Raw genomic sequence first — 26613 nt, forward strand, 5'->3', positions numbered from 1 at the left:
AGAGCTTGGCAAAATGAATTAAAAAACATGAATCAGGGGCCAGCCTGGTGGCGTACTGGTTAAGATCGTGCACTCCACTTCAGGCAGCCTGGGATTCACAGGTTCGGATCCTGCGTGTGGACCTATTTACCACTCCCCAAGCCATGCTTTGGTGGCGTCCCACGTACAAAATAGAGGAGGATTGGCACAGAGGTTAGCTCAGGAACAATCTTCCTCACACACACACAAAATGAATCAACTATATTCTGTTTAAAAGAAATACACTTCCAATATAATGATATAGGTAGGACAAAAGTAAAAGGATGAAAAAAGATAAACCATGCAAAAATTACTAAAAAGAAAGGAAGAGAGGCTATATTAATGTAAGATAAAGTAGACTAAGGGGAGTGGCTATATTATCAGTACACTTTATACATACTTCAAAGTAAAATATACTTCATGTATAGTTCAGGTACTTCAAAGTAAAATATTATGAAGTAGAATTCAGAGCAAAGAAAATTACCAGTGACAGAGAAGGACATTACATAATGGTAAAAGGGAAATCAAGAAGACATAGCAATCCTAAATGTAAATGCACCAAACAGCAGAACTGTAAAACATGTGAAGCAAGAACTGATAAAACTGAAAGAATGGAAAAATCCACAATTACAGCTGAAGACTTTAACACCTCCCTCAAAATAACTGATAGAACTAAACAGGAAATAGAACTCAACATCATCCAACAGACTTTAACTGACATTTATAGACCACTACACCCAAAAAATAGCAGAATACACATTTTTCTCAAGACAAATACCATGACAGATCATATCCCAGGCCATAAAACAAACCTCAAGAATTGAAATCTGTGATATAATAGGAAATATATTTGGTCTTTATCCCTTTTCCTGGCACAAAGCTCCAAAAACCTTTATAATTTCCTGAGTGAAAGGAGTATCTTTTGTCATTCATAAGGACCGCTTTTGAGCACACCTGATATTATGCTAGCCAGCCCTTGTGGTCTAATGGCTAAAATTCAGCACTCTCACCGCCAGAGTCTGGGTTCATTTCCTGGTCAGGGAACCACATCACCCATCTCTTGGTTGTCATACTGTGGTGGCTGCATGTTGCTGTGATGCTGAAAGCTATGTCATGGGTATTTCAAATATCAGCAGGGTCACCCATAGTGGACAGGTTTCAGTGGAGCTTCCAGACTAAGACAGACTAGCAAGAATGACCTGGTCATCCACTTCCAAAAAAACTGGCCATGAAAACCCTATGAATAGCAACAAAGCATTGTTTTGTTTTGGGTTTTTTTTTCAGATTTTTTTTATTTTTCCTTTTTCTCCCCAAAGCCCCCTGGTACATAGTTGTATATTGTTCATTGTGGGTCCTTCTAGCTGTGGCATGTGGGACGCTGCCTCAGCATGGTTTGATGAGCAGTGCCATGTAAGCGCCCAGGATTCGAACCAACGAAACACTTGGCTGCCTGCAGCGGAGCGCGTGAACTTAACCACTCGGCCACGGGGCCAGCCCCAGCATTGTTTGATATACTGCCAGAAGGTGAGAGGATGGCACAAAAAGATTGGGCAGGGTTCCACTCTGCTGTACACAGTGTTGCCAGGAGTCAGAATTGACTCAAGAGCACTAACAACAAGTTTATGCTAATGAGGTAACTTAGGGTGGGGCCCCTAGATAGCCTCAGGATGGGACTGGTCACCAGAAAGAAGGCTGGAATTTACAACCATACCCACCAACCTCTGGTAAGGGGAAAGGTGAGGGGACTGGGGAATGGAGATTTAAACTCTATAAAAACTCTTCAGTAAGATTACATGAGTTTCTGGTGTAGTAAATATGCCGAGAGAGAGTAGCCCACTCCAGTTCCACTGGGACAGAAGTTTCTGTGCTAGGGACCCTTCTGGATCTCACTCTACATATTTCTTCATCTCCTTTGATGTCTTTTGTCATTAACTAGTAATCTAGTAGGTAAACTGTTTTCCTGAGTTCTGTGAGTTGCTCCAGCAAATAAATCAAACCCAAGGAGGGGTTGTGGGAATCTCGGATTTTTAGCCATCTCCAGATAGACCGTGTCAGAATTGAGCTAAATTATAGGACACACAGCTAGTGTTGCAGAATTGCTTGACGTGTGGAAAACCCACACGCCCGGTGTCAGAAGTAAAACAGTACTGCAGTAGAGCATTAAGAGTACAGAAGACACACAGAAGTGTGTTTTTCCTCTAGAAAATCACACAGAAAAATTCTCTGATCACAATGAAATCAAACAAGAATTCAGGAACAGAAATTAAACAGGAAAATCTCCAAATATTTGGAACCAAGCAACACACTTCTAAACAAACCATAAGTCAAAGCGGAAGTTTCAAGAGAAATTTTAAAATACATTTAACTGAATGAAAATTAAAATACAATAGATGCAATTTTAAGGGACACTGCTTTAGACATCAGAACTGAGGAAAAGTCTCAAATCAATAATCTAAGCTCTCTCTTCAAGAAACTAGAAAAATAAGAGCAAAATACACTCGGAAGCATAAGGAAGAATATAATAAAAGCGTGCATCAATGAAACTGAAAACAGAAAAAAATAGAGAAAAATGAATGAAACAAAAATTTGGTTCTTTGAAAAGATCAATAAAATGAACAAAGAAAACTGACAAAGAAAAAGAGAAGAAACAAATTACTAATACTGGGAACAAAATAAGGATATCATTATAGACACAGCAGACATCAAAAGGATAATAACAGAACACTACAAACAACTATACGTACATGAATTTGACAACTTAGATGAAATGGACCACTTCCTCAAAAAGCACAGACTACTACCACTCACCCAATATATAATTAAATACCTCCTCAAAACAAACAAACAAACAAACCAACCAACCCCAGGCTGACATGTTTCCACAGGAGAAGTCTACGAAATGTTTAAAGAATCAACAATAATTCTACATAGTCTCTTCCAGAAAATAGGAGAGAACCATTCCAAACTCATTCCCTGAAGCCAGTGTTACCCTGACACCAAAACCAGACAATCACAAGAAAACTGTAGAACATTATCTCTTGTGAATATAGATGTAAAAGTTCCTAATAAAATATTAGCAAATAGAATTAAGCCATACATAGAAAGAATTATTCACCAGACCAAGCGGGGTTTATTCTGGAGATGAAAGGCTGATTCAATATTAAAAAAATCAATCAATGTAATCCACCATATTACCAGGCTAAAGAAGAAAAATCACAATTATCATTTGATGCAGAAAAGGCATCTGACAAAATTCAGCACCCCTTCATGATAAAAATTCTCAGGAAACTAAAAATAGAGGAAAATACTACAACTTGATAAAGAACACTCATGAAAAACCTACTGTTGATATCATTTATAACGGTGAAAGACTGAATGCTTTCCTCCTAAGATCAGAAACAAGACAAAAGATGTCCACTCTCACCTCTGCTGTTCAACATAGCATTGGAAGTTTTCTCCAGCGCAATAAAGAAAGAAAAAGAAATTAATGGAATACAGACAAAAAGGAAGAAATAAAAATGTCCATATTTGCAGATAACATGATGGTTTGCACAGATAATCTACAAAAAAGCCTCCTAGAACTAATACGTCACAGAATACAAGATCAACACACAAAACTCAATTCTGCTTCAATAAACTAGGAATGAATACACAAAAACCAAAAGGAAAAATACAATACTATTTACATTCACTCAAAACAAATTAAATACTAAGGTATACATCTAACAAAACGTGCAGGATGTGTAAGCTGAAAAGTACAAAACGCTAATAAAAGAAATTTAAGAAGAATTAAATAAATGGGGATTCATTCTATGTTAATTAAGTGGAAGACAATTCTGGACTTAAGAAAATTATCAAATCTATAAAAACATTAGAATTAATAAGTGCTTAGCAACACTGTTGAATATGAAATAAATATAAAACAAATGATATTGCTGTAACAGAAAAAAGCGGATAAAAATTAAAAAGAAATAAACAGATGACTATTTTCGTTAGAAAGAAAAAGGAAGTGTAAAAGCCAAAGCAAGTGAAAAACACACAATGTAAGAATGACAGGAGGGCAACAGGAATATGAAGAAGGAAAAGCAGAAAAAGGGGTCCTTTAAACCATAAGGCGTACTTAACTGGAGTGTCCAGTTAGCTGGGCAACAGTAAATTAGTGCTGCACTTTGAAATCTTAGCATGTCCTTGAGCAATTTTTAAAAGCAGTCCTTCCTGCACTGAGAAAAGTTTTCCACCTTTTATTTTCACACCTGAATGCTTTTTTTCCCCTCCAATTTTTCAAATTGTGGTAAAATGTATATAAAATTTACCATGTTAACCATTGTTAAGCGTACAGTTCAGTGGCAGCAAATACATTCACATTGCTGTGCAACCATTACCACCATCCACCTCCAGAACACTTTTCATCTTGCAAAATGGAAACTCTATACACACTAAACAGTAACTCCTTATCCACGCCCCGATCCTAAGCCCCTGCAATGACCAGTCTACTTACTGTCTCCAAGATTATGACTACTCTAGGTACCTTATATAAATGGAATCATACTGTATTCGTCTTTTTGTGACTGGCTTATTTCACTTAGAATAATGTCCTTAAGGTTCACCCTTAAGGATGTATTTTATATCATACGTCAGAATTTCTTTCCTTTTTGAGACTGAATAATATTGCATTGTACGTATATACCACATTTTGCTTATCCAGGTCACCTGTTGATGAACACTTGGGTTGCTTCCACATTTTGGCTACTGTGAATAATGCTGCTATGAACATGGATGTAGAGATATCTCTTTGAAACCCTGCTTTCTATTCTTTGAGTATATATCCAGACGTGGAATTGCTGGATCACATAATAAACCTATTTTTAATTTTTTGAGGAACTGCTGTACTGTTTTCCACAGTGGCTATACCATTTTACACCCCCACCAACAATGCACAATGTTCTAATTTCTCCACATCCTCATCAATACTTGCTGTTTTCTGTTTTATTTTACAGTAGCCATCCTAACGGGTGTGAGGTGGTTTCTCATTGTAGTTTTGATTTGCATTCCTCTAATAACTAGTGATATTGAGCATCTTTTCATGTGTGTATTGGTCATTCGCACATCTTATTTGAAGAAATGTCTGTTAAACTCTTTTGCTAATTTTTGAACGAGGTTTTTTTAAAATTTTTGGTTGTTGAGTTTTAGGAGTTCTCTTCTGAATATTAATCACTTATCAGATGATTTGCAAATATTTTTTTTCCTGTTCTGTGGGCTACCGTTTCACTGTTAACAGTGTTCTCTGACACACAACTTTCATGAAGTCCAATTAGTCTATTTTTTCTTTTGTTTCCTGTGCCTTTGGTATCATATCTAAGAAATCATCATCAAATCCAATGTCCTGAAGCTTTTCCCTAGGTTTTCTTCTAAGAGTTTTATACTTTTAGCTCTTAAGCTTAGGTACGATCCATTTTGAGTTAATTTTTGCATATGGTGTTAGGTAAGTCCAACTTCATTCTTTTGCATAAGGATTTCCAATTTTCCCAGCACCACTTGGTGAAAAGATTGTCTTTTCCCTATTGAATGGACTTGGCACCCTTGTTGAAAATCATTTGACTGTATATGTGAGGGTGCATTTCCGGGATTGCTATTTTATGCCATTTGTGTATGTGTCTGTCTTTGTGCCAGTACCACACTGTTTTGATTACTGTAGCTTTGTAGTAAGTTTTGAAATCAGGAAGTGTGAATTCTCAAACTTTGTTCTTTTTCAAAATTGTTTCAAGAATAAGTTAGTAAGTGTTCCCTCCTCTTCAATTTTTTTGGAAAAGTTTGAGAATGACTGGTGTTAGTTCTTCTTTAAACGTTTGGTAGAATTCACCAGTGAAGCCATCTGTCCCTGGGCTTTCCTTTGTTGGAGGTTTTTGATTACTTATTCAGTCTCCTTATTAGTTATAGGTCTATTCAAATTTTTTATTTCTTCATGAGCCAGTATGGGTACATTGTATGTTTCCAGAAATGTCCATTTCATCTAGGTTATCTAATTTGTTGTGGTACAAGTGTTCATAGTACTCTCCTCTATTCCTTTTTATTTCTATGGAATCAGTAGTGACATCCCTACTTTCATTTCTTATTTTAGTGATTGGAGTTTTCTTCTGTTCTTCGTCAATCTAGCCAAAGGTTTGTCAATTTTATTGATCTTTTCAAAGACCCAACTTTTGGTTTGTTGCTTTTCTCTATTGTTTTTCCATTCTCTATTTCATTTATCTCTGCTCTAATCTTCACTATTTCCTTCCTTCTGCTAGCTTTGGATTTAGTCTGTTCTCCCTTTTATACTTCCTTGAGTTGTGAGGTTAGGTTGTTGATTTGAGAACTTTCTTGGTTTTTAGTGTAAGCATTTATAGCTGTATAGTTCCTCCTTAGCACTGCTTTTGCTATGTCCCATAAGTTTTGATACATGGTATTTTCTCCTCCCTTTGTCTCTAAGTATCTTCTGATTTCCCAATAGCTTATTAGATTCATTGATTGTTTAAGAATGTATTAATTTTCTCTTCATCCCATTGTGGTTGGAGAAAATACCTTGCATGATAGCTATCTTTTAAAAATCTACTGAGACTTAATTTGTGGCCTAACATAGGGTCTATCCTAGAGAATGTCCCATGTGTACTTGAGAAGAATGTGTATCTTATTGCTGTTGGGTAGAGTGTTCTGTATATGTCTGTCAGAGCTAGTTACTTTACTGTATCGTTCAAGTATTCTGTTTCCTTATTTATCCTCTGTCTGGTTGTTGTATCCATTATTGAGAGTGGAGTAATGAATTCTCCAACTATTATTTTGGCATCGTCTATTTCTCCCTTCAAGTCTGTCAATTTTTGCTTCATATATTTTGATGGTATGTTATTAGGTGCATAAATGATAATAGTTGTTATCTCTTCCTGCTGTATTAAACTTTTTATTAATATATAATGTCCTTCTTTGTCTCTTGTAAACTTTTTGCTTTAAAGTCTATTTTGTCTACTCTCTTTTGGTCACTATTTGCAAGAAATATTTTTTTTCATCCTTTCACTTTCAATCAATTCCACTTGTTTCTTTGGATCTAAAGTGAATCTCTTATAGACAGCAAATAGTTGGTTCACGATTTTTTTTATCCATTCTGCCACTGTCTCTCTGTCCTTTGATTAGAGAGTTTAATCCATTTACATTTAAAGTAATAGCTGATAGGAGAGATTTGCTTTTATGTTTTGCTATTGGTTTTTTATATACCTCACAGCTTTTTCATTCTTCACTTCTTGTATTACTGTTTTCTTTTGTGTTTTGCTGACTTTTTGTAGTGAAGCATTTTATTCCCTCTCGTTTCTTTTTGTGCATACTCTACAACTATTTTCTTTGTGGTTACTGTAAGGATTACACTTAACATCCTCAAGTTATAACTTGAATTTTAATTTACACCAGCTGAACTTCAGTAACATACAACTCTGCTCCTATACAGCTCCATCCCTACCCCTTTCAATTATTGATTCCACAAAATTACATCTTTTTATATTGTGTCTCAAAACATAAAGTAATAATTATTTTTTATGTGTTAGTCTCTTAAATTATGTAGAAGACAAAATGAGAAATTATAAACAAAAGTTATTACAATAGCTTTTAGGCTAATAATTGTTTTTCTAAAAATGTATTAGTCTCAAATCAAGTAGTAAACAAAAAGTGGAGTTACATATTACTTTTATAATAATACTAACTTTTATAATTGCCCATGTATTTACGTTTACTGAGATCTTTATTTCTTCATACAGATCTGAGTTACTGTTGAGTGTCCTTTCATTCCAACCTGCAAGACTCCTTTTAGCATTTCTTGCAGGGCAGTTCTCTCTCAGCTTTTATTTATCTGGGAATGTCTTAATCTCTCCCTCACTTTTGAAGGATAGTTTTGCCAGATATAGGATTCTCGGTCAACAGTTTTTTTTCTTTCAGCACTTAGAATGTATCAGACCTGCAAAGTTTCTGAGGAGAAATTTGCTCACATTCTTATTGAGGATCCCTTTCATGTGAGAAATCAATTTTCTCTAGCTATTTTCAAGATTTCCTCTTAGTTTCTGGCATTTGACTGATTATAATGTGTGTCATTGTGGGTCTCTTTGAGTTCATCCTACATGGAATTCCTTGAGCTTCTTGGATGTTTATATTCATGTTTTTTATCAAACATTGAAAGTTTTGGCCATTATGTTTTCAAATATTCTCTCTGTCCCTTTCTTTCTCTTTTCTCCTATTGTGTATACTCCCACATACTCCCACAATGTGTATCTTAGTTTATACAATAAGGTCCCATGGGTCCCTAGGCTTTGTTCGCTTCTATTCATCTTTTTTCTTTCTGTTCCTCAGACTTGATAATTTCAATTTTCCTATTTTTAAGTTCACTGATTCTTTGTTCTGACTGTTCAAATTTGCTTCTGAATCACTTTAGTGAATTTTTCATTTCAGTTACTGTACTTTTCAACTCTAGAATTTCTATTTGGTTTCTTAGGTTTTCTACTTCTATATTGATATTTCCACTTTGTTCACACATTATTTTCTCGACTTTCTCTATATCTTCCTTTAGTTCTTTGAGTATCTTTAAGACAGCTGTTTTAAAATCTTTGTCTAGCAAATCTGCCATCTAGTTTTTCTCTGGGATAGTTTCTCTTGCTTTACTTTTTCCCTTTGAATGGGTCATAATTTCCTGTTGCATTGCCTGTCTTGTGATATTTTTATTAAAAATTGGATATTTCAGGGGCCAGCCTGGTGGCATAGCAGTTAAGTTTGCACACTCCACTTCAGGAGCCCAGGGCTTGCTGGCTCGGATCCAGGGCATGGACCCACACAGTGCTTATCAAGCCATGCTGTGGTAGGCATCCTACATAAAAAATAGAGGCAGATGGGCTCAGACGTTAGCTTAGGGCCAATCTTCCTCAGCAAAAAGAGGAGGATTGGTGGCAGATGTTAGCTCAAGGCTAATCTTCACCAAAAAAAAAAAAAAAAGGGCATTTGAATGTAATAATGCAGTAACTCAGGAAATCAGATTCTCCTCCATTCTGAAGAATTGTTTATTTGTTTTTGTTTTATTTTGATTTGTTGTTGAAGGCTGTCTGTGTGCCAACAATCAGGCTGAGGTGTGTTTTCTGATTCTGCACCTTTCCCTGGGCATCCACAGTGACTTTCTAATTGCCCCTACGTATGGGCTTGCTTTTGAATGTCCTAGTCTTTAATGTCTGGTTCCCAAAAGAAGAAAAACAGAAAAATGAAGTGGAGGGAAGGGCACTAGCCCTTCAAATCCCCTAGAAGTCTCTTCAGATGAAGTGTAGGGGTTTGCAAAAGTCCAGGAGGAGAAAGCATGTTCAACAATGGGTGCCTGCTCTTGTTTCTGCACCTTTGTGATCAGAGTGGCAATAAGAACATAGATCCCTGATATTTGGAAGGTCCTTATTGCTCACCCTGGCTCCCTCAAATTGCTTGCAAGCTATTCCAGAAACACATGCACAGCTGCTTGCCAGCAGCCTGGGAGGTGAGGGATTGGTAGCCACTGCTAGGCTAAGAGCTGAAACTGACCAAAATTAACTGCGATTTACCATCTAATCCTTCCCCTGGAAGTTGCAAGACTTCAACAGACTCCAGAGTTCCAAAATAGTTACATCAGACAGATTTTGCCAGTGCAATCATTGTCCAGGTGAGGAGACAGATTCCTGGTGCTACCTACTCTGCCATCTTCCTAGAATCCATTCCCCCAAAGCTTGTTTTTATAATCAACTTGACCATCAGTGGCTTTCTGGGCCCCATTTCTCCCTTTTTTCCAGGGGCTACTCTTAATCTTTCTTCATGGAAACTCACTCTTCCCCTGGTATCTGTGGTACTATACTATTGCAATTCTCCTCCAACCCTGGGACTTTCTCTTGGCTCCTCCTTGTCTCTTGACCCTCCAAATCAAGGACATCCTGGGCCCTCTGTTCTCTCTATACTCTCCCTCATTGATTCCATCCATTTCTTCCATGGTTGATAATCTCCAAAGACAGCCACCAGCAAGTCCTTCCCTGTCTATATATGCATGCTGCTCTTCACATTAAGAGGTGGAGTCTAATTCCTCAATCTTCCTACCTTTTATTTCTTTTTTCCTTGCAAATTTGTTTAGCTGGCACTGTCCTTTGGCCATTTGCCAATTTCCCTTGGACCTTCTAGGATCTTCGTGGAAGAAAAGTTTTATATTTTCCTAGGCTCACCTGAAATTCATTTCTGCATAGAATTCCTCAAACACAGGATATGTTTTGACAGTAAGTTTGAAAGATTATTTGAAAAGTTAATTTAGGGCTATTAGATACTATGAATAACTCTCATTCTGGGATGGCTTATCCTTCAAAGTGACTGGACATCTTAAGTGAATTTCTCTTATAGGAAAGATATCTGAAAGCTAAGTGTGAAACTCCAGAGGAAACGCCATCCCCAGAACTTTCAGTATAATACAGAAAACACCTCATTAAAAGTGCCAGTTAGCCTCACGTCACTCTCTTGCCCTGGCCTGTTTTCCACCCCTGCTCTAAGCACTACTATTTACAAACACCATCACAGGCTATTTGTCAATTTACAAACCTAAAATGACAAACCAAACAATTCATTTGATAAACCCCCTCATTTCCAAAGAGTTTCATAAACCTGAAAACAGATGTCAGTGGAATTTAATTTAGTAAATTAAAAACCAAAAATATCAGCAAAATGCTTTAAATTGTGGCTTTCAGAAAAGGAGAAACAAGGCTAGACAAAGAACAAACGTAAGGCAGTCGAGAGGTTTTGGGGTAACCTCTGGGTAAAGGCCTGTCATCTCTCCAAGTTAAACAAAAATACCTAAAGCAACTCTTTCCTTCACATGGGATATATGAAATTGGATCCCTAGCTCATACTACTCACAAAAAAATCATTTCTAGGTAAATTGGAGATCCAAATGAGAAAGGAGAAACAATAAAGTTTTAGAAAATAATGCAGGAGAATTTCCTTATGGAATTACTTATAAAGAAATATTTTATAAACAGGACACAAGGAACACTAACCATAAAGGAAATGATTAATAAATTTGGTTACAATGAAATGAACATACAAAAGTCATCTTTAAAAGATTAAAAATGGAAGACACAAACTGGGAAAGGTATTTGCAACACATGTAATTGACAAAGGGATTCTATCTAGAATACATAAAGAACTCCTGCAAATCAACAAGAAAAGGAAGATAACCCATTAGGAAAAAAGCATTTCCCAAAACAAGGACATCCAAATAGCCAATAAAGATACAAAAAGGTGATCAACTCTATAAGTAATCAAGGAACTTAAAATCATAGTGAGAGAGCCACCAGATTAGCTAAATTTAAAAAGTCTGATAATACCAACTGTTGTGAAAATGTGGAAGAAAGGAAATGTTAATACACTCTTGAGCAGAAATGTAAATTGGTACAACCACTTTGGAAAATCAGCAAGAGCTACAAAGCCTGACCATACATACAGCCAATGACCCAGTAATTCTACTTCTAGGTATAAGCGGACAGAAATCAGTGCTCTGGGTACAAGGATTCAGACAGGAATGTTCATAGTAGCATTGTAATAATAGCAAAAAAAGGAAAAAAAGACCTAGTTCTACAACCAACAAGGAACTGAATTCAGCCAACACCCTGAATGAGGTAGGAAGTGGACTCTTCTGTAAAGCATCCAGTAAGGAACACAGCTCTGCCAACACCTTGATTTTGGCCTTGTAAGACCCTAAGCAGAGGATGTCAGCAACATGGCGGAGTGAGAGGTTTTCTTCATCTCTCCCGCTTTGAACTACAACTAAATAGACGTTCACTGATCAGTGGAGGATACTCACACAGTACCTCAGGACGCCTGAGAGACCCATGCTGCTATACATCAGAAGGTGGATGGACTATCCCTGGGGAGGAGGCAGAGATAGGTGAGAACTCTCTGGCCCCCAGACAGCCCAGTACCTGTGAGTAACTCTCTTCCTGAGCTCATAGCACAGCTGCAGCCCTGAGGGTGGGCGTGTGCATCAGCACGACTATGGAAACAGGTGACTGTAGCCCTGAGCCTCCCATGGTTGCTCTTTGGACCAGTGGGAAAATCCACAGTCCCACTGTGGCCTCAGGGAGTGACTTGGACTCAGAGCTGGTAGGGAGGCCGCCCACCAAGTGCAAAGGCTAGTGCGACCTAGAAGCAGACACGGCGTGGCTAAGCAAGTGAAGCCCCAGCTGCCTTAAATGCCCATAGCTCTGCTGCAGCCCTGAGGGGGCAAGTGAGATCCAGAGGGGCCGTGGAGCAGGTGGTGAGAATCCTGAGCCCCAGCGTGATCACTCCTGGGTCCAGTGGGAAAATCCACAGTCCCACGGGGGCCCCAGGGAGAGACTCAGCTTGGCCATAGTGGAGAGGCCCTGCCCACCAAGCACAAAGGCTGGTGTGACCTAGAAGCAGATGCGGCACAGCTCTGAGTCCAGGCAAACAAACTGCTGGCTGCCTTAAATGCCCATAGCTCTGCTGCGGCCCCAAAGGGGCAAGTGGGATCCAGCAAGACTACAGGGGCGGGTGGGGACAACCTGGGCCCTAGTGTGATCACTCCTAGGTCCGGTGGGAAAGTCCACAGTCCTACTGTGGCCTCAGGGAGAGACTTGGGCTCCATCCCAGTGGGGAGGCCCCCCTGACCAAGCTCAAAGGCTGGTGCGACCTAGGAACAGACAGCAGCATATCTGCTGCCCGGGCAAAAGTGCCCCTGGCTACCACAAATGTCCACAGTATCACAGCAGCCCCAAAGGGGCAGGATGACTGCTGGGACTGTAGAAGCAGGCAACAGTAGCCCTGAGCCCCTGTGTGACCATGCTCTTGACCAACGGGAGAGTCCACAATCCCACCATGGTCCCAGGGGGTGGCACAGGCTCAGACTCAGTGGGGAGGCCCCAACAACAAGCACAACAGCTGGTACAACCTAGGACCAGACAGCAGCAGAGCTGCAAGTCTGGGTGAACAAACTCCTGGCTGCCTTGAAAGCCCATAACACTGCTGCAGACCCTAAGCAGGGAGCGTGTCTAGGCAGGTCTGTGGGAGCAGACTGCAGCAACTTGGAACCCCTGTGTGATTGTTCCCACAGTTGACAGGAGACCCCACAGGGCCACTGTGATATCAAGGAGTGGCCCAGGCTCAGTGAGGAACAGCTGATGGGGATCCTGGTGGGCGCAGATTACACAGTTTCTGCCACCTCCCCCTAGTGGCAGCAAGTGGAAGCAGTAACCAAATTCTATCTCTATGCGGAGGCACAAATCCACGCCATCACGCAGTATGAAGAAATACATTAAATCTCCAGAACAGAGGGAAAATGACAAGTACCCAGAAAACAATCTTGAAGACACAGAAATCTATACCCTAAATGACAAAGAATTCAAAATAGCTATCCTTAAAAACCCCAAGAAGTTAAAAGAGAATACAGATAGACAACTCAAGCTCAGGAGCTACGTTACAAAAGAGCTTGAAACTATAAAGAAGAACCAATCAGAAATGTTGGAGATGAAAAACACAATGGATGAGATAAAGAGAAATCTGGACTCCCTGAACAGCAGGGCTGATAATATGGAGGACAGAATTAGCAGTCTGGAGGATAGGAATATAGAAATGCTTCAGATAGAGGAGGAGAGAGAACTAAGACTAAAAAGAAATGAAGAAACTCTCCAAGAAATATCCAACTCAATTAGGAAATGCAACATAATGATTATAGGTATCCCAGAGGGCGAAGAGAAGGAGAATAGGGCAGAAAGCTTGTTCAAAGAAATAATAGCTGAGAACTTCCCAAACCTGGGGAGAGAGCTGGAAATCCATGTGACAGAAGCCAATAGATCTCAAAACTTTATCAAGGTAAAAAGATCCTAAGCAGAGGACTCTGTCAAGCCCACCTGAATTTCTGACCTACTGAAACTGTGAGATAAGAAGTTTGCGTTGCTTTAGGATGCTAAGTTTGCAGTAATTTGGTGTGGTAGCAATAGGACACTAACACAGGGGACTTGTCTAGGATAAAAACAGCTATAAAAGACATTCTTTGGACAACTGTGAAATTCACATATGGGTTGGATATTAGATAATATTATGGAATTACTGTTAATTTTCTTAGTTGTCAAAATGATATTGTGCTTATGTAGGAGGATGTCTTAAGTCTTCAGACAGGAATGACGAAGTATTTAGGGGCAAAATGCCACCATGTCTGTAAGTTATGAAGCAAATAAGGCAAAATGTCAATGACTGTTGAATCTAGGTGGGAGGTAAATGAATGTTCATTGTACTATTCTTTCAACCTTTCCAAATGTTTGAAAAAATTGTATAATAAAATGCAGAAAAAATGTTGAGCTAAAGAAGCTAGACACAAAAGAACACATACTATGTGATTCCATTTATGTAACTTTAAAAGCCATGTGTAGGTGGTAAAACTATATTGAAAACAAGGCAGTAATGATCATAAATGCAGAACAGTGGTTACCTGCAGTGGGGAGAAATGGAGTCGTGATTGAAAAAGGGCTGACAGAGAGCTTCTGGCAAAGTTTTCTTTCTTAATCTAGGTGGTGGCTAAACACTACCATAATGTATTAAGCCACACATACATGTTTTATGCTCTAGTCTGTACATATCTAATATGTCACAATTAAAGAAGTTATGAAAATTATTCTTGTATTTGCAAAAATATTGCCTATTTTTTAAAAATTCATTTTTATTATTCATTTATGCTTTACCTTATGTCAGAAAGAATTGATGCTCAGCCTGTATTTTGATTCCTACCTAATAAGGTTTGGGATCATTTTTCCAAACAGAAAAACAAAATCACAGACCTACTGAATCACAAATTCTGGGGGTAGGGCCCAGAAATTTGTGCTTTAACAAGCCCTCTTGGTGATTCTGATGCTCGCAGAGTTTAAGAAAGAACCATTGGTATAAGTACACACATAAGTAATCCTTGTTATTTTCATGGAGTAACAACTTCATCTTCAAGACCTTTCAGATATTGCTTCCCAACACACTTAAAGCCCATGGTATCCAGACAACTACAGGCGCCCATTCCACCAAAGGTTGCACCTGGCTGATGAGTGAGACCGACCTGGAGGCCTGATTCAGCTGTGGAGAGGGAGGTTTTGTAATATTATTTTCTAAGGCATTTAAAGAGTGATTAATCTCTTTGATAACCATAAGAAACATTCCCTTGGAGAGAAGCTGGGGCTCAGAGGGGCAACAGATCATGCTCATTATGTGTGAATGGCAAGACTCACCCCTAAAACCCAGTCCTCTGAGATGTACATCCAAGATCCCATCTCCTAAAAGCACTTAACAAGCATTGAATCAGGAAATTCTATTCCCATTAGCCAGAGTGTCCACCCTTGATAGGGATAACCTGACTGGGATCACGACCACCAGTAAGGACTTCGGATAAAACAAAATGCTTCCTTGAATGGCCACATTTACTGAGCAGCGGAAAAGTCTTTAGTTGGGGCTGAAGAGTCCAAGAAGGCTATCCTGGCTGAGGCAAGGAAAAACTGACCGCATATGTTTTAGGCTGGTAAGAACTGAGCTGGCACAGCTCTGCATGCGGTCAGCTGCATGTGTGTTACGTATTCATGATGAAATGTGCTTCTCAACCTCAAGACGACTACAGTTTTGAACACAAACCTTACGTACCAGTACCAGCCTTCCTGTAAACAGGTGAGCGCTAAAAGATAAACCGTCAATTCATTTCAGCTAAAACAAAGGTATCACCTTTTCCCTCCCAACCAAAGGAAAACCTCTGGAAAAAGGTCAATTTTCTGACTCTGAGGAAGAACAAGTAATCCAAAGCCAGAGATCTGACAGACAAACTGCTTCACCTCTGTAAGGATTTGAAAGAGGACTTGGAAAGTCAAACACCTTGAGTGCCTGTTACATGTTGTCAAGGCAACCACAGCTCTGAGCCTTCACAACGGGAATCTTCCCAACCAGGTTTCCAGGCACTCACTTGTCCCTAAGTTCTTTTAGTTTTAAGTTATTCTTTAAATTATTTTAAAAGAAAAAACATTAAAAATATATCTTTCTGTTATCCTGGAGCCTGCATTATTTCTTGGAGTTTAATCCTTCCTATCAAACGTCTGGTCCTCTATGTAAATAAAATGCCAAGGTAGTAAGGGCCTTGAAACAGTAATAATTTGCACTTTGTAATCATACAAATCATGCTTTCCTTGAAAATAAACTCATGCAGATATGGGCCAAAGAGCTTGTGTGTTTTGGATGGCAAGGATACTGCTCCCAAACCATGATAATGACATGGGGTGGGGAAGAAAAGGCTAAACAACGACCAGCAGAAGTGCAGGGAAACAAACCCACAGTATAAAGAAATACAAGACAACCAGGGAAATCTGCAAAATGACTGGTATCCCATGATGTTACTGTATTATCGTTAACTGTTTTAGGTGTGATAAGAGAATCATGAAGAAGGAAGGAGTGAGCCTTTATCTTTTAGCAACATATACTGAACTCTTTACAGATGAAGTTATACGATGTCTGGGGCTTGCTGCAAAAAAATTCAGAGTAGAAGGGTGTAGATGAAATCAGATCGCAACCATTGAAGCTGGATGATGAGTGTTTGGGGGTTCCCTACACTATTCTCACTTCTTTAGTATAAGTTGGAAATTTTCCATAATAAAAAATCACACACACAAAAAAAGAGAGAGACAGAAGAAAAAGACGACGGGAGAAAGAGAAGAAAAGGAAAGCAGGTAAGTCAAGCGAAAGGGACGAGAGAAAACAAGAGAATGGAAAGAGGACAGTGAAAGGGAAGAAAGACGGAGAGAGAGTGAGAGAAACAGAAGCAAAGAGATCTGTGCACGTGGTGGAGATGCCATGAACACCTCAGCGGCCCCCCACGTTACGCAGGCTATGCAGCACTGATGGATAAAGCTTGAAAAAGCTCAAAGTCACCAAAAGCCTGTCCTGGTAAAGATTCTGATGGAGCAGAGTTGGGATGTGCCTCTTCCGCTGCTCCAAGATCGCCACACTCCACATCCCTCTCAGCCCACGCTGCCTTTGGGGAAGACGGGAGGACACGTTTGAGTTTGCCTCGATGGATGACTGTCTTAGGGGGCAGTAATTCCTGGGTTTGCCTGGGCCAAATGGGACCGATGGACAAAGCCGTCAGTCTCACTACTGGGCACCAACAGGTACAGAAGACTGAGCGTAGAAACACGAGAAGGAAATCAGACACAGAATTTAAACTCCAATGAAAATGAGTACAAATAAAAACTCATAACATTTCCATAATAAAGAAACTCAGCAAAGAGTCAACTCTTGATTATCCCAGTAAGGGAGAACAAGAAAAGTTTATCCAAACATCGTTTATGCCCAGTCCTGGAATACGTTTCTGTTTTGTTTTGATTTTACACTGGAGTATGAGTGCTTGGGGATTGCTCAGCAAGCACCATAACAAATAACACAGCCCTCCTCTGGAGGATTCCACAGGCGTTACCTTAAATCCTTTCTGGTTTGGATTTTTATTTTCCTGGTTATATATGTATGATCTTGAAGCAAACTCCTAGGGACTGTTCCCCAAACAATTATCCAGATGATTCCTGATAAAAATCAGGCCCCACAGTCTACTTCGATCAAGATTCATAGCCAAGGGGGCCGGCCCGGTGGCACAGCAGTTAAGTTCACATGTTCCGCTTCTCGGTGGCCTGGAGTTCACCGGTTCAGATCCCAGGTGCGGACATGGCACCGCTTGGCAAAAGCCAAAGGTGTCCCATGTATAACGTGGAGGAAGATGGGCACGGATGTTGGCTCAGGGCCAGTCTTCCTCAGCAAAAAGAGGAGGATTGGCAATAGTTAGCTCAGGGCTAATCTTCCTCAAAAAAGAAAAAGAAAGAAAAAAAAAAAAAGATTCATAGCCAAGGCCTGGTCCAGAACCAACTCAGGCACCAGAGCACTAGTGAGAAGGCAGAGATCGAAGTCGGAGACACACTTGCCTCAATGGGCCATACTAAGCAACTTAGCAGCTCATTCTGTCATTTGTCATAAGGAAGTCACAGGGCCATCCCCTAGGACCAATTCATGATCACCAAGACCATAACCTGAACCCAAAGGACTAGAATGGGGTCCACACCTGCTCCTCAGAAATGCTGCCAGTTCTCCACAAAGAAACACATCTACCTCATGGCACAGTCTGAAATTGCATTTCCTCTTTACTCTTCCCTTAGTAGATGTTCAGCTATGACAATTCCGCTTTTGGTTTCTTACTTTCCTTCTCCTTAAGACGATACAAGCTGTTTTGGGAACAACATTTGAAAAAGTGAAACACAGTTTCACTGTGTTATCATTTTGGCTCACCAGAAATGCATTAATTCCAGAAATGCATGCATTTTTTTTTTTTTTTTTATTCAGAGAATTAAGCCTTTATGTAAGAAAGACAAGAATGCAGCTCCAGAGCTGGACCATTCCTACAGGGATTCCCATTCAGGGAGAGGTAGGAAGAATGAGGTCATGACCCAGGTTTTGAAGTTGGTTTTCTCCATCTGGGGGAGGAAGATAACATTTCTGAGCCAATCTGTTTTTTAAATATTCTGTTAATTGTCAGCTAGCCATCTGCTGACTTCTCCAGCTTTTACGAGACCTTAGGAATGTTCCCTGCAAAGGAAAGATTCGCCTAATCAATTAAATAACCGACTTCTCTGCCTCCTCACTTTGCTGCTGCTCTGTATGAACAAACAAAACAGATTGTAAAAGTTTAGTAAAAAGCAGTGGTGGGCTCCTGGGCAAGAGGGTATTGAGAACACACACATCTAAACCTGTTTCCATTACTCCCACTAAAATGACCAACAGAACATCAAGATGGGGGTCGAGGGGACTGTGCCAGTACTGGAAACAACAGAAGGTGCCACTGCCATGCCAGAAATGTCAAGGAATTTTGGCAGATGGGACCAGATAGAAGAAAAATATCGTAAGCCAAGCCGCATCTCCCCTTCTTAAGAACAGGCTGAGTTCTTGAGAAGCAGGGCTCTAGCACCCCTTACTCAAAACGGCAAGGTCCAGTGGGGACAGTGGGCTACGGGACAGATGGAAAGCCCACAAACTGGACATGTCTGGCTGTGGGGGCTCAGCAGCACTTCAAGCAGTCACGGTCAGGGATGTCTGTGATGCTACACCTCACACCTGGGTAAAGATCAGACCAAAGAGAAAGATGACCAGGAGCGGTGGATTCCCCAAACTCAGAAATAAAGAAATGACGCGGAGACTACGAGCTTCCACTCCATTCCCCTCGGGCTAATATATCTCTACATTGATATACTAGTCTACCTCACCCAGGAATCAGGGGAAAAAATCCACATAGTGTCTATGAAAAGGTTCTTAAACAAATAAGGTGAACAGAGAATTCCAAACTTGTAAAAAGGTTTATCACAGGAAGCAAAAATAATTTTTCAAGAGCATCTCTTTGTATTCTCAAGAAAATTTCTGAACATATATGGTCTGTGAAGATGAGATAAAATAGCAAAAGAAAAAGGAAGAAAAGCATCTAGCCAAGAGGCTTGAGAAAGAAAATGGGAACTGAATGAGATAAGGAAAAATAAGAATAAATCTAAAAATACAATAGCGAAATTAACATCTGCATTAGAAACCATACAAAGCAGCAGTGATTCAACAGAAACGGAATCAGTGATGTGGAAAGCAAACATGAGAAGTTCTTCCAAAAGGCAGAGAAGAACAAAGAGACCAAAATCACGAGGGAGGCGCTGACAACAATGGAGGACAGTGAAGAGAGCACACGCCAATGGGCAGTGTTCTTGAGAGAGAGCCTAAAAACTGCCACAAGGAAAGACCCACAAGTGTGGATCAGAGTGGTCACTAAGCACCAGGCAAAATTAAAGGGAAAGGAGTGACACTGAGATACACTCTGATGAAAATTTTAAATGGCAAGGGCAGAGACAGAAAGAATCCACAAGCATCAAAATGGGAGTATAAAGATTATTACTATACGTACAAAGACAATTTGGGCTGGTCTCAGACTTCTCCACTAAAGACTAACAGATCAGGTAGTGGTGGTTGCATAAATCTATACATGTGATTAAGTTGCAAAGACCTACTATTACTACACACACACACACACACACACATACACACGTAACTGCATGTGAAAACTGGTAAAAATTTGAACAAGATTTGTACTGTAGCTAATAGTACTGCACCAGCATCAATTTCCTGGTGTTCATATTACATTGTAGTTATATAAAATGTTATCATTGGGGGAAGCTGGGTGAAGGGCACATAGGATCTCTCTATACTATCTTGGTGACTTCCTGTGAGTCTATAATCATTTAAAAAAAGAGAGAGACATAGATCAGGGATCAAGTCTACTACAGAGATTTGAAAGCAAAAAGAATTCCAAACCTCAGTAAATTGCTGTTCACAGGTGAAAGCAATGGAAAGTCATTTTCAATTATGAAAATAATGTATGATGTCAGAAAAAGCATGATTTAAAATTTTCACAAATCAAAATTTTAAAAACTGGCAGTCATGTTCTAAAAGGTCTACTGATGAGCAGTGAAACTAGTTAAGGAGCATCAACTTACACAATTGTTAGGAATGTGATTTTAAAACTAGAAGCTGTTGAAGAAATGATACATGATCAGAAAAATTACAATATACAAATAAACTAGGCCTAAAATCTCATAATATATATACACGTATACATATATACATGTATATTAAAAAAACACCTCTGAAAAATAGGTTTAGAAAGTGGGAAGTGTAACTGTCTGCTAACTTCCTTATTTTACATGGGGAACAAAAAATATATAATTTTTTATGTTGATACTAAATACGTTTTTTTAAAACTCTTAAAGCTATCTTTTAGCAGAATAAAAAATAGAATTGATATTTTTTTAAGCCTCTAGAGGCTTAAAGAAAGCAAAATTCAAAATGCAAGACACCATGGAAGAAAAGGACAGCTAAAACTATGTTTTAAAAAGTCTAGGGGCTGGCCCCATGGCCCAGTGGTTAAGTTCGCCCACTCTGTTCAGTGGCCTGGGGTTTCACCAGTCCAGATCCTGGGCGCGGACATGGCACCGTTCATCAGGCCATGCCGAGGTGGCGTCCCACACAGCACGACTAGAGGGAACTACGACTAGAATATACAACTATGTACTTGAGAGGCTTTGGGGAGAAGAAGAAGAAAAAAAAGAAAAAGAAGAAGATTGGCAATAGATGTTAGCTCAGGTGCCAATCCTTAAGAAAAAAAATAAACCCCCCTCCCCCCAGTGATTTGCCCATCTTTTAAATTTTTTAATTAACTGCATCCACAAGTGATATACCAAAAGAATTCAACAAATAAAGGCTAAAAGTTTAAGAAAATGGGCAAAATATATCAAAAAAACAGAAACACAAGATAGTAGGGATGGCATGCTTAACATGAGACAATAAGAGGAAAGCTCCATTACCAGGTTTTAAACCAATTATAAAGCAATAGTAATTAAAAATAGTTTAATAATGGTATTGTAAATGGATGAAATGGACAGAAACAGAACTTAGGCATAATAGTATAAAAGAACTAGGTTATAGTTAGGTAGCCTTTTCAATCAATGAGGAAAGGACTGTTTAAAAATAAAAGCCAGCGACAATTGGTTATTTAGAAAAAGTAGTAACTCCTTATCTTATACAGTAAAATAATTCCAGCTGAGCTAAATGTAAAAATTAAACCATAAAAGACTGGGAAGAAAATATGAATGCATTCATCTATCTCACAGCAGATCTTTCCAAGTACTCTGTGTGCTGACCATAATCCCACTATCCACAAAATGAAAAGCAAATGACGAATCGAGGAAAAGTATTTGTAACAAAATAAAAATCATTAAGAAAAGGACAAGCACTCCCTACCTAAATGAGCAAAAGACTAAATGATTTAGGTCATTCACACACACCCACCCAATTCAGTCAGTCATTAAACACATGAAACAAGCTCACTATCACCAATGAGGAAAGAAACACAGGTGAAAACACCCATGTAACAACTTGGGAGTGAGGATTTGCATAGTCTTTACACCTTTAAGGACCATAAGCCAAGTTATACCTTTAAGTATCCTTTAAGTACCATAAGCCTTAAACTTGTTCATGGCTTCTTTTAAGAATTCATATTAAATAATAAAATATGTGTACCAAGATTTCTGCCCCAGGTATGGGGGATAAACATAGCAGTCAAACTGGCCAGTGGATTAGCCCAGCCCTGCCACTTGGGTAACCAGCAATAAAATGATGTCAATAAAAGTACTTACATTTGGATCTAGGGATCCAAAGAGATAATTATGGGTGCCTGGCCCACAGTAAGTGCTCAGTAACTATTAGACAGTGGTAGCAACACTGTGACATTTATCTACAACATTGCACTGTAGGTTCAAAATCCTTTATCTCAAATGCCTGCAGTCGAATGTGATTCAGAATTGACATTTTTGGATACTAAAAGATAATAGTGTATTCACTCAGCTAGGTCTGGGAGAGTACCTGGTAGTCAATTATACTACGATTCCTATAGTGAAATATATGATATTCATTCCTAGGGAGATAAACATCAGTTCAGGTCAGGTTTCACAGTCAAGTGAGTTATGAAAAAGCTTTCAGTTTTTAGAGTTTCTGAACTCCAGATCTGCACAGGAGGGATTGAGAACCCGTGTTTATAATAGAAAGACCTCAGATAAACCTATCTAAATGTATGATAGTAAGGGAAAGGATACATAAGTAATGATATATTCATAAGATGGAAAACTATACAGCCATCAAAAGTCACTTTTTCAAAGAATACTTAATAAAATGGGAAAATTTTCATGAATAGTGGGTTAAAAAAAGCAAGATTAAGAAATACGTATATGAATTGAGTTTTAGAAAAGTAAATTACATAGATATTTATGATTCCAAAATAAAAGACGGCAAGGAACCATATAAGGATGTTAAATCAGCCACACTGACTTATGCTCTTCTTTACACTTTTTGGTACTTTCTAATCTTCTATGATGATCAGGAAAATAATCCATTAATTTTTTGAACCATTGATGGTTGACGTTCCTGTGCAGGACTAGGCTAGTTATCATCCTAGAGGGTTAACAAGTCCATCTTTGCCCTCAAGGAATCTGTCATTTCATCTCTAGAGAGCTCTGGGCATTACTTAGTTCTCTCTGCATTAGACAGCATTTCATTCTCTATCAGCAATTCCTTACTGCCCCTTGCCCCAGGTGCCAGGACTTTTCACACCTCCACCAAATGAAACACTGGCGACCTTGCAAGTCAGTGGTAAAAATGGCATCAGTGGTGCAATTAGAACTTGATTCAGCTCATGATCTTACCTAAAGGAGATACCAAAAAAAAGAAAAAAATCAAGGACTGTTCAAATGTGTTTGCCTTTTGCACTTTTTCACTGTACTCATCAAATCTCAATCATTTACGAAACGGTTGGGGGAGGAGGAGAAGGAAATCTCATTTGGATTTGTTCCAGTTGCTTTTCATGAGTAAAACGATGTGAATTTGAACTTGACAGGCCCAGCAATGAAAACTTCAATCATTCTGTGGAGTAAACGGGATGCCAAGAGGGCTTATGACATTGGAAGGGCCCTTCGTGGAGGGGACAAGCAGGAGTCGTCTATCTTACCTAACAGATCACTCATCAATGTCTAAGGAGTGGGCCTTTGGCTAGAGCTTTGAAGGGCTCAGTTCATATTTAGCATGAGTGTTCCTAACATCCAGGTGGTCTTCAGTGAACTCTTCCCAGGTCTGGAATTCTCCACTGGTTTAATACAGTTTGAAAGCATTTTATACGAATGGCTATCTGTGAAAACTCATTATGGGCTGTCAACTTCATACTTGGAACAAAAGGTAAATAAATGGTCAATCAACTTAACACCTAATTACCTAAACGGACCAATGGGTTGACATTTAATCACTTTTAGATAGATTCCAACAGTCTTTCTTTTTAAACTATTGCTGAGAACAGGAGAAATCCTTGTGCAAAGCTTTGTCCACACATAAATCATTGCCAACTGTGAAGTTAAATAAGAAGTTCACTCTTTTAGCTTAATCCCACAGAAAATTACTCATTTTCAGGCAAATTGTTTCTGGAATGCTCATCCTGCCCTCCTGTTTTCTGCCTCCCTCCCTTCCCTTATCCCAACCCAAGAGAAGGAACGTGGAGTAAGTGTGCAATCAGGACCTTCATTAAAATGAAGACCTTCCAGGAAAAAGGCAGACTCACCCTATCCCAGCTGAAGCACAGGCCCAGTCGATCAAGCTGTTTCCTCATGTGTTTAATATTACTGTGAAACAAAGGGAAGAGAGTTTGGTTTTTAGAGGAGGGAAAAGCCATAAACAAACGACACTTTGAGAATGTGAAGGGAAACTGTAAAAGTCTAGATTATTCAAAAGGGCTTTAAGTGTTGTTTTGTCCTGGCAAAAAAAATTAATCACTAAGAATCAACGAAAATATCAGCATATTAGAAGACACCTATTCTAGGGACTAATACAGAATCTACTAGAAACCACACCAGCCCTGAGGCGTGGCCATTCCTCTGGCCATTCAGATAGGCAGCCCATTTGATATGTGCACTCCAGGCCCAACCACATATCTGTATTTCGCACAAATTTAAGCCAAGCATTGACAAGTTTAAAGTCAACTGAAGAGAAAAGACCTTAACACACAAATTGTAGAAATCCAAAAGAAATCTGCTTTGTCAATCAAAACGTAAAATCTAAAACTGTACAACAATTGGGAAAAAGGGAGAGAAGTGAATTAATCAACTTCAATATAATATGAAATAAGGAAATACAGCCTTTTTTCTTCTCTTTTCATTAAAGAAAAAGGACTAATTCATTTCTACTGCATCCTCTCAGTTGAAGCAGACTGAAAATACGAAAAGCCATGAAAAAATTCTCTAGGTAATCTCTGAATAGCTAACAATAGCTTATTTTATTCCAGGCCTTGTGCTAAGCATTTTGCAGAAAAGTGCTTTCTATAGTCTGAACGTTTGTGTCCCCTCAAAATTCATATGCTGAAACCTAATCTCCAATGTGATGGTATTTGGAAGTGGGGCCTTTGGGAAGTGACAAGGTCAACAGGGCAGAGCCTTCATGGATGGGATTAGTGCCTTTATAAAAGAGACCCCGGAGGGCTCCCCTGCCCCTGCTGGCATGTGAGGACACAGAGAGAAGATGGCCATCTATGAACCAGGAAGCAGGTCCTCACCAGACACCAAATCTGCAGGCGCTTCGATCTGAGACTCCCCAGCCTCTAGAACCGCGAGAAATAAATTTCTGTTGTACATAAGCCAACCAGACTAGGGTATTTTTTTATAGCAGCTGACTAAGACAGTGCTTAATCTTTAACCATTCACATGAAGCAGGACCTACGACTACCCCTCTTTTACAGATAAATAAACTGAGGCACAGAGACATCAAGTAATTTGCTCAAGGTGATAAGCTGGCAAGAAGGAAAGGCAGGATTTGCACCTCGGTGGTCTGATTCAGGGGCTATCCTCTTAACTGCTATTCTCCAGTGGAGAGGTTGGCAAACTTTTTCTGTAAAGGGCCAGATGGTAAATGTTTTCAGCTTGGTGAGCCATATGGTTTCTGTCACAATTACTCAACTCTGTATCATGAAAGCAGCCACTCTATCACAAAAGCAGTCATGGACAATATGTAAACAAATGGGTGTGCCTGTGTTCCAATAAAACTTTATTTACAGAATCAAACAGGGCCAAATTTAGCCATGGGCCATAATTTGCCAATCTCTGGTCTAGCTTACATCAAATTTATGCCATATTTGATCCATTTTATTTGATCATCATTTCCTCCTTTTTTCATCACTCCCATTAACCTAGAATTAACCATAACTGAAAAAGTAGAAACTAGGGGTTAGGAAGAAAAAAGAGAAGTGGATGGTACAGTAGATGTTTATACAATGTAGCGTTGGCCAAGATAAAGCAAAGGGAGCTGAAGGACAAAGGGGACAGGCCTGGAACTGCCCTTCTACATGTCTGAGGGGTGAGGTAAGGAAAGGCCCCAGACCTTTGTGAAAGGGGCTGATGGAGTGAGCCCAGAACATTCTGCTGGGTTCTGATATGAGGGCCTCAAGACTTCATCAGGAGGGAGAGGGATGGGCACTGCTGGCCCATAAGTACAGTCACGCGTTACTTAACAACGGGGATGCGTTTTGAGAAAGGCGTCTATTTGGCGATTTTGTCGTGTGAACACCATAGAGTATACTTACACAAACCTAGGTGGTATAGCCTACTACACACCTAGGCTATATGGTACTAATCTTATGGGACCACCATCGTATATGCAGTCTGTTGTTGACTGAAACATTGTTATACGGCGCCTGACTGTACATGGAAGCCTGAGGCACAGGTGGGACTGAGAGTGCTTCCCCCTCGGAGGAAAGCACACCCAGAAAAAACTGGCCATATATTTTTGTGTTGAATGTCTAAGTTCTTCTCGCTTCCAAATAGTGAAGGCAAAACATTAACAGAGTCTTCAGAGAAAATTATAATGTGGAATTTGGATATAGCTCAAAATATCATCAAGAAGATGAGA

At 39.4% G+C, this 26613-nt stretch overlaps 1 protein-coding gene across 2 annotated transcripts in view; it reads right to left on the reverse strand.

The window, feature by feature from the left end:
• LARS2 (leucyl-tRNA synthetase 2, mitochondrial) overlaps positions 1-26613 on the reverse strand; it is a 163832-nt gene that overhangs the window by 113855 nt on the left and 23364 nt on the right. For both annotated transcript variants that reach the window (XM_014852435.3, XM_014852437.3), the window contains exon 5: positions 24278-24338. In XM_014852435.3, the coding sequence (XP_014707921.2) occupies positions 24278-24338 (61 nt within the window). The remainder of the gene's footprint in view (positions 1-24277; positions 24339-26613) is intronic.

Source organism: Equus asinus, chromosome 21 (assembly GCF_041296235.1).
Source record: "Equus asinus isolate D_3611 breed Donkey chromosome 21, EquAss-T2T_v2, whole genome shotgun sequence".
Taxonomy (NCBI): domain Eukaryota; kingdom Metazoa; phylum Chordata; class Mammalia; order Perissodactyla; family Equidae; genus Equus; species Equus asinus.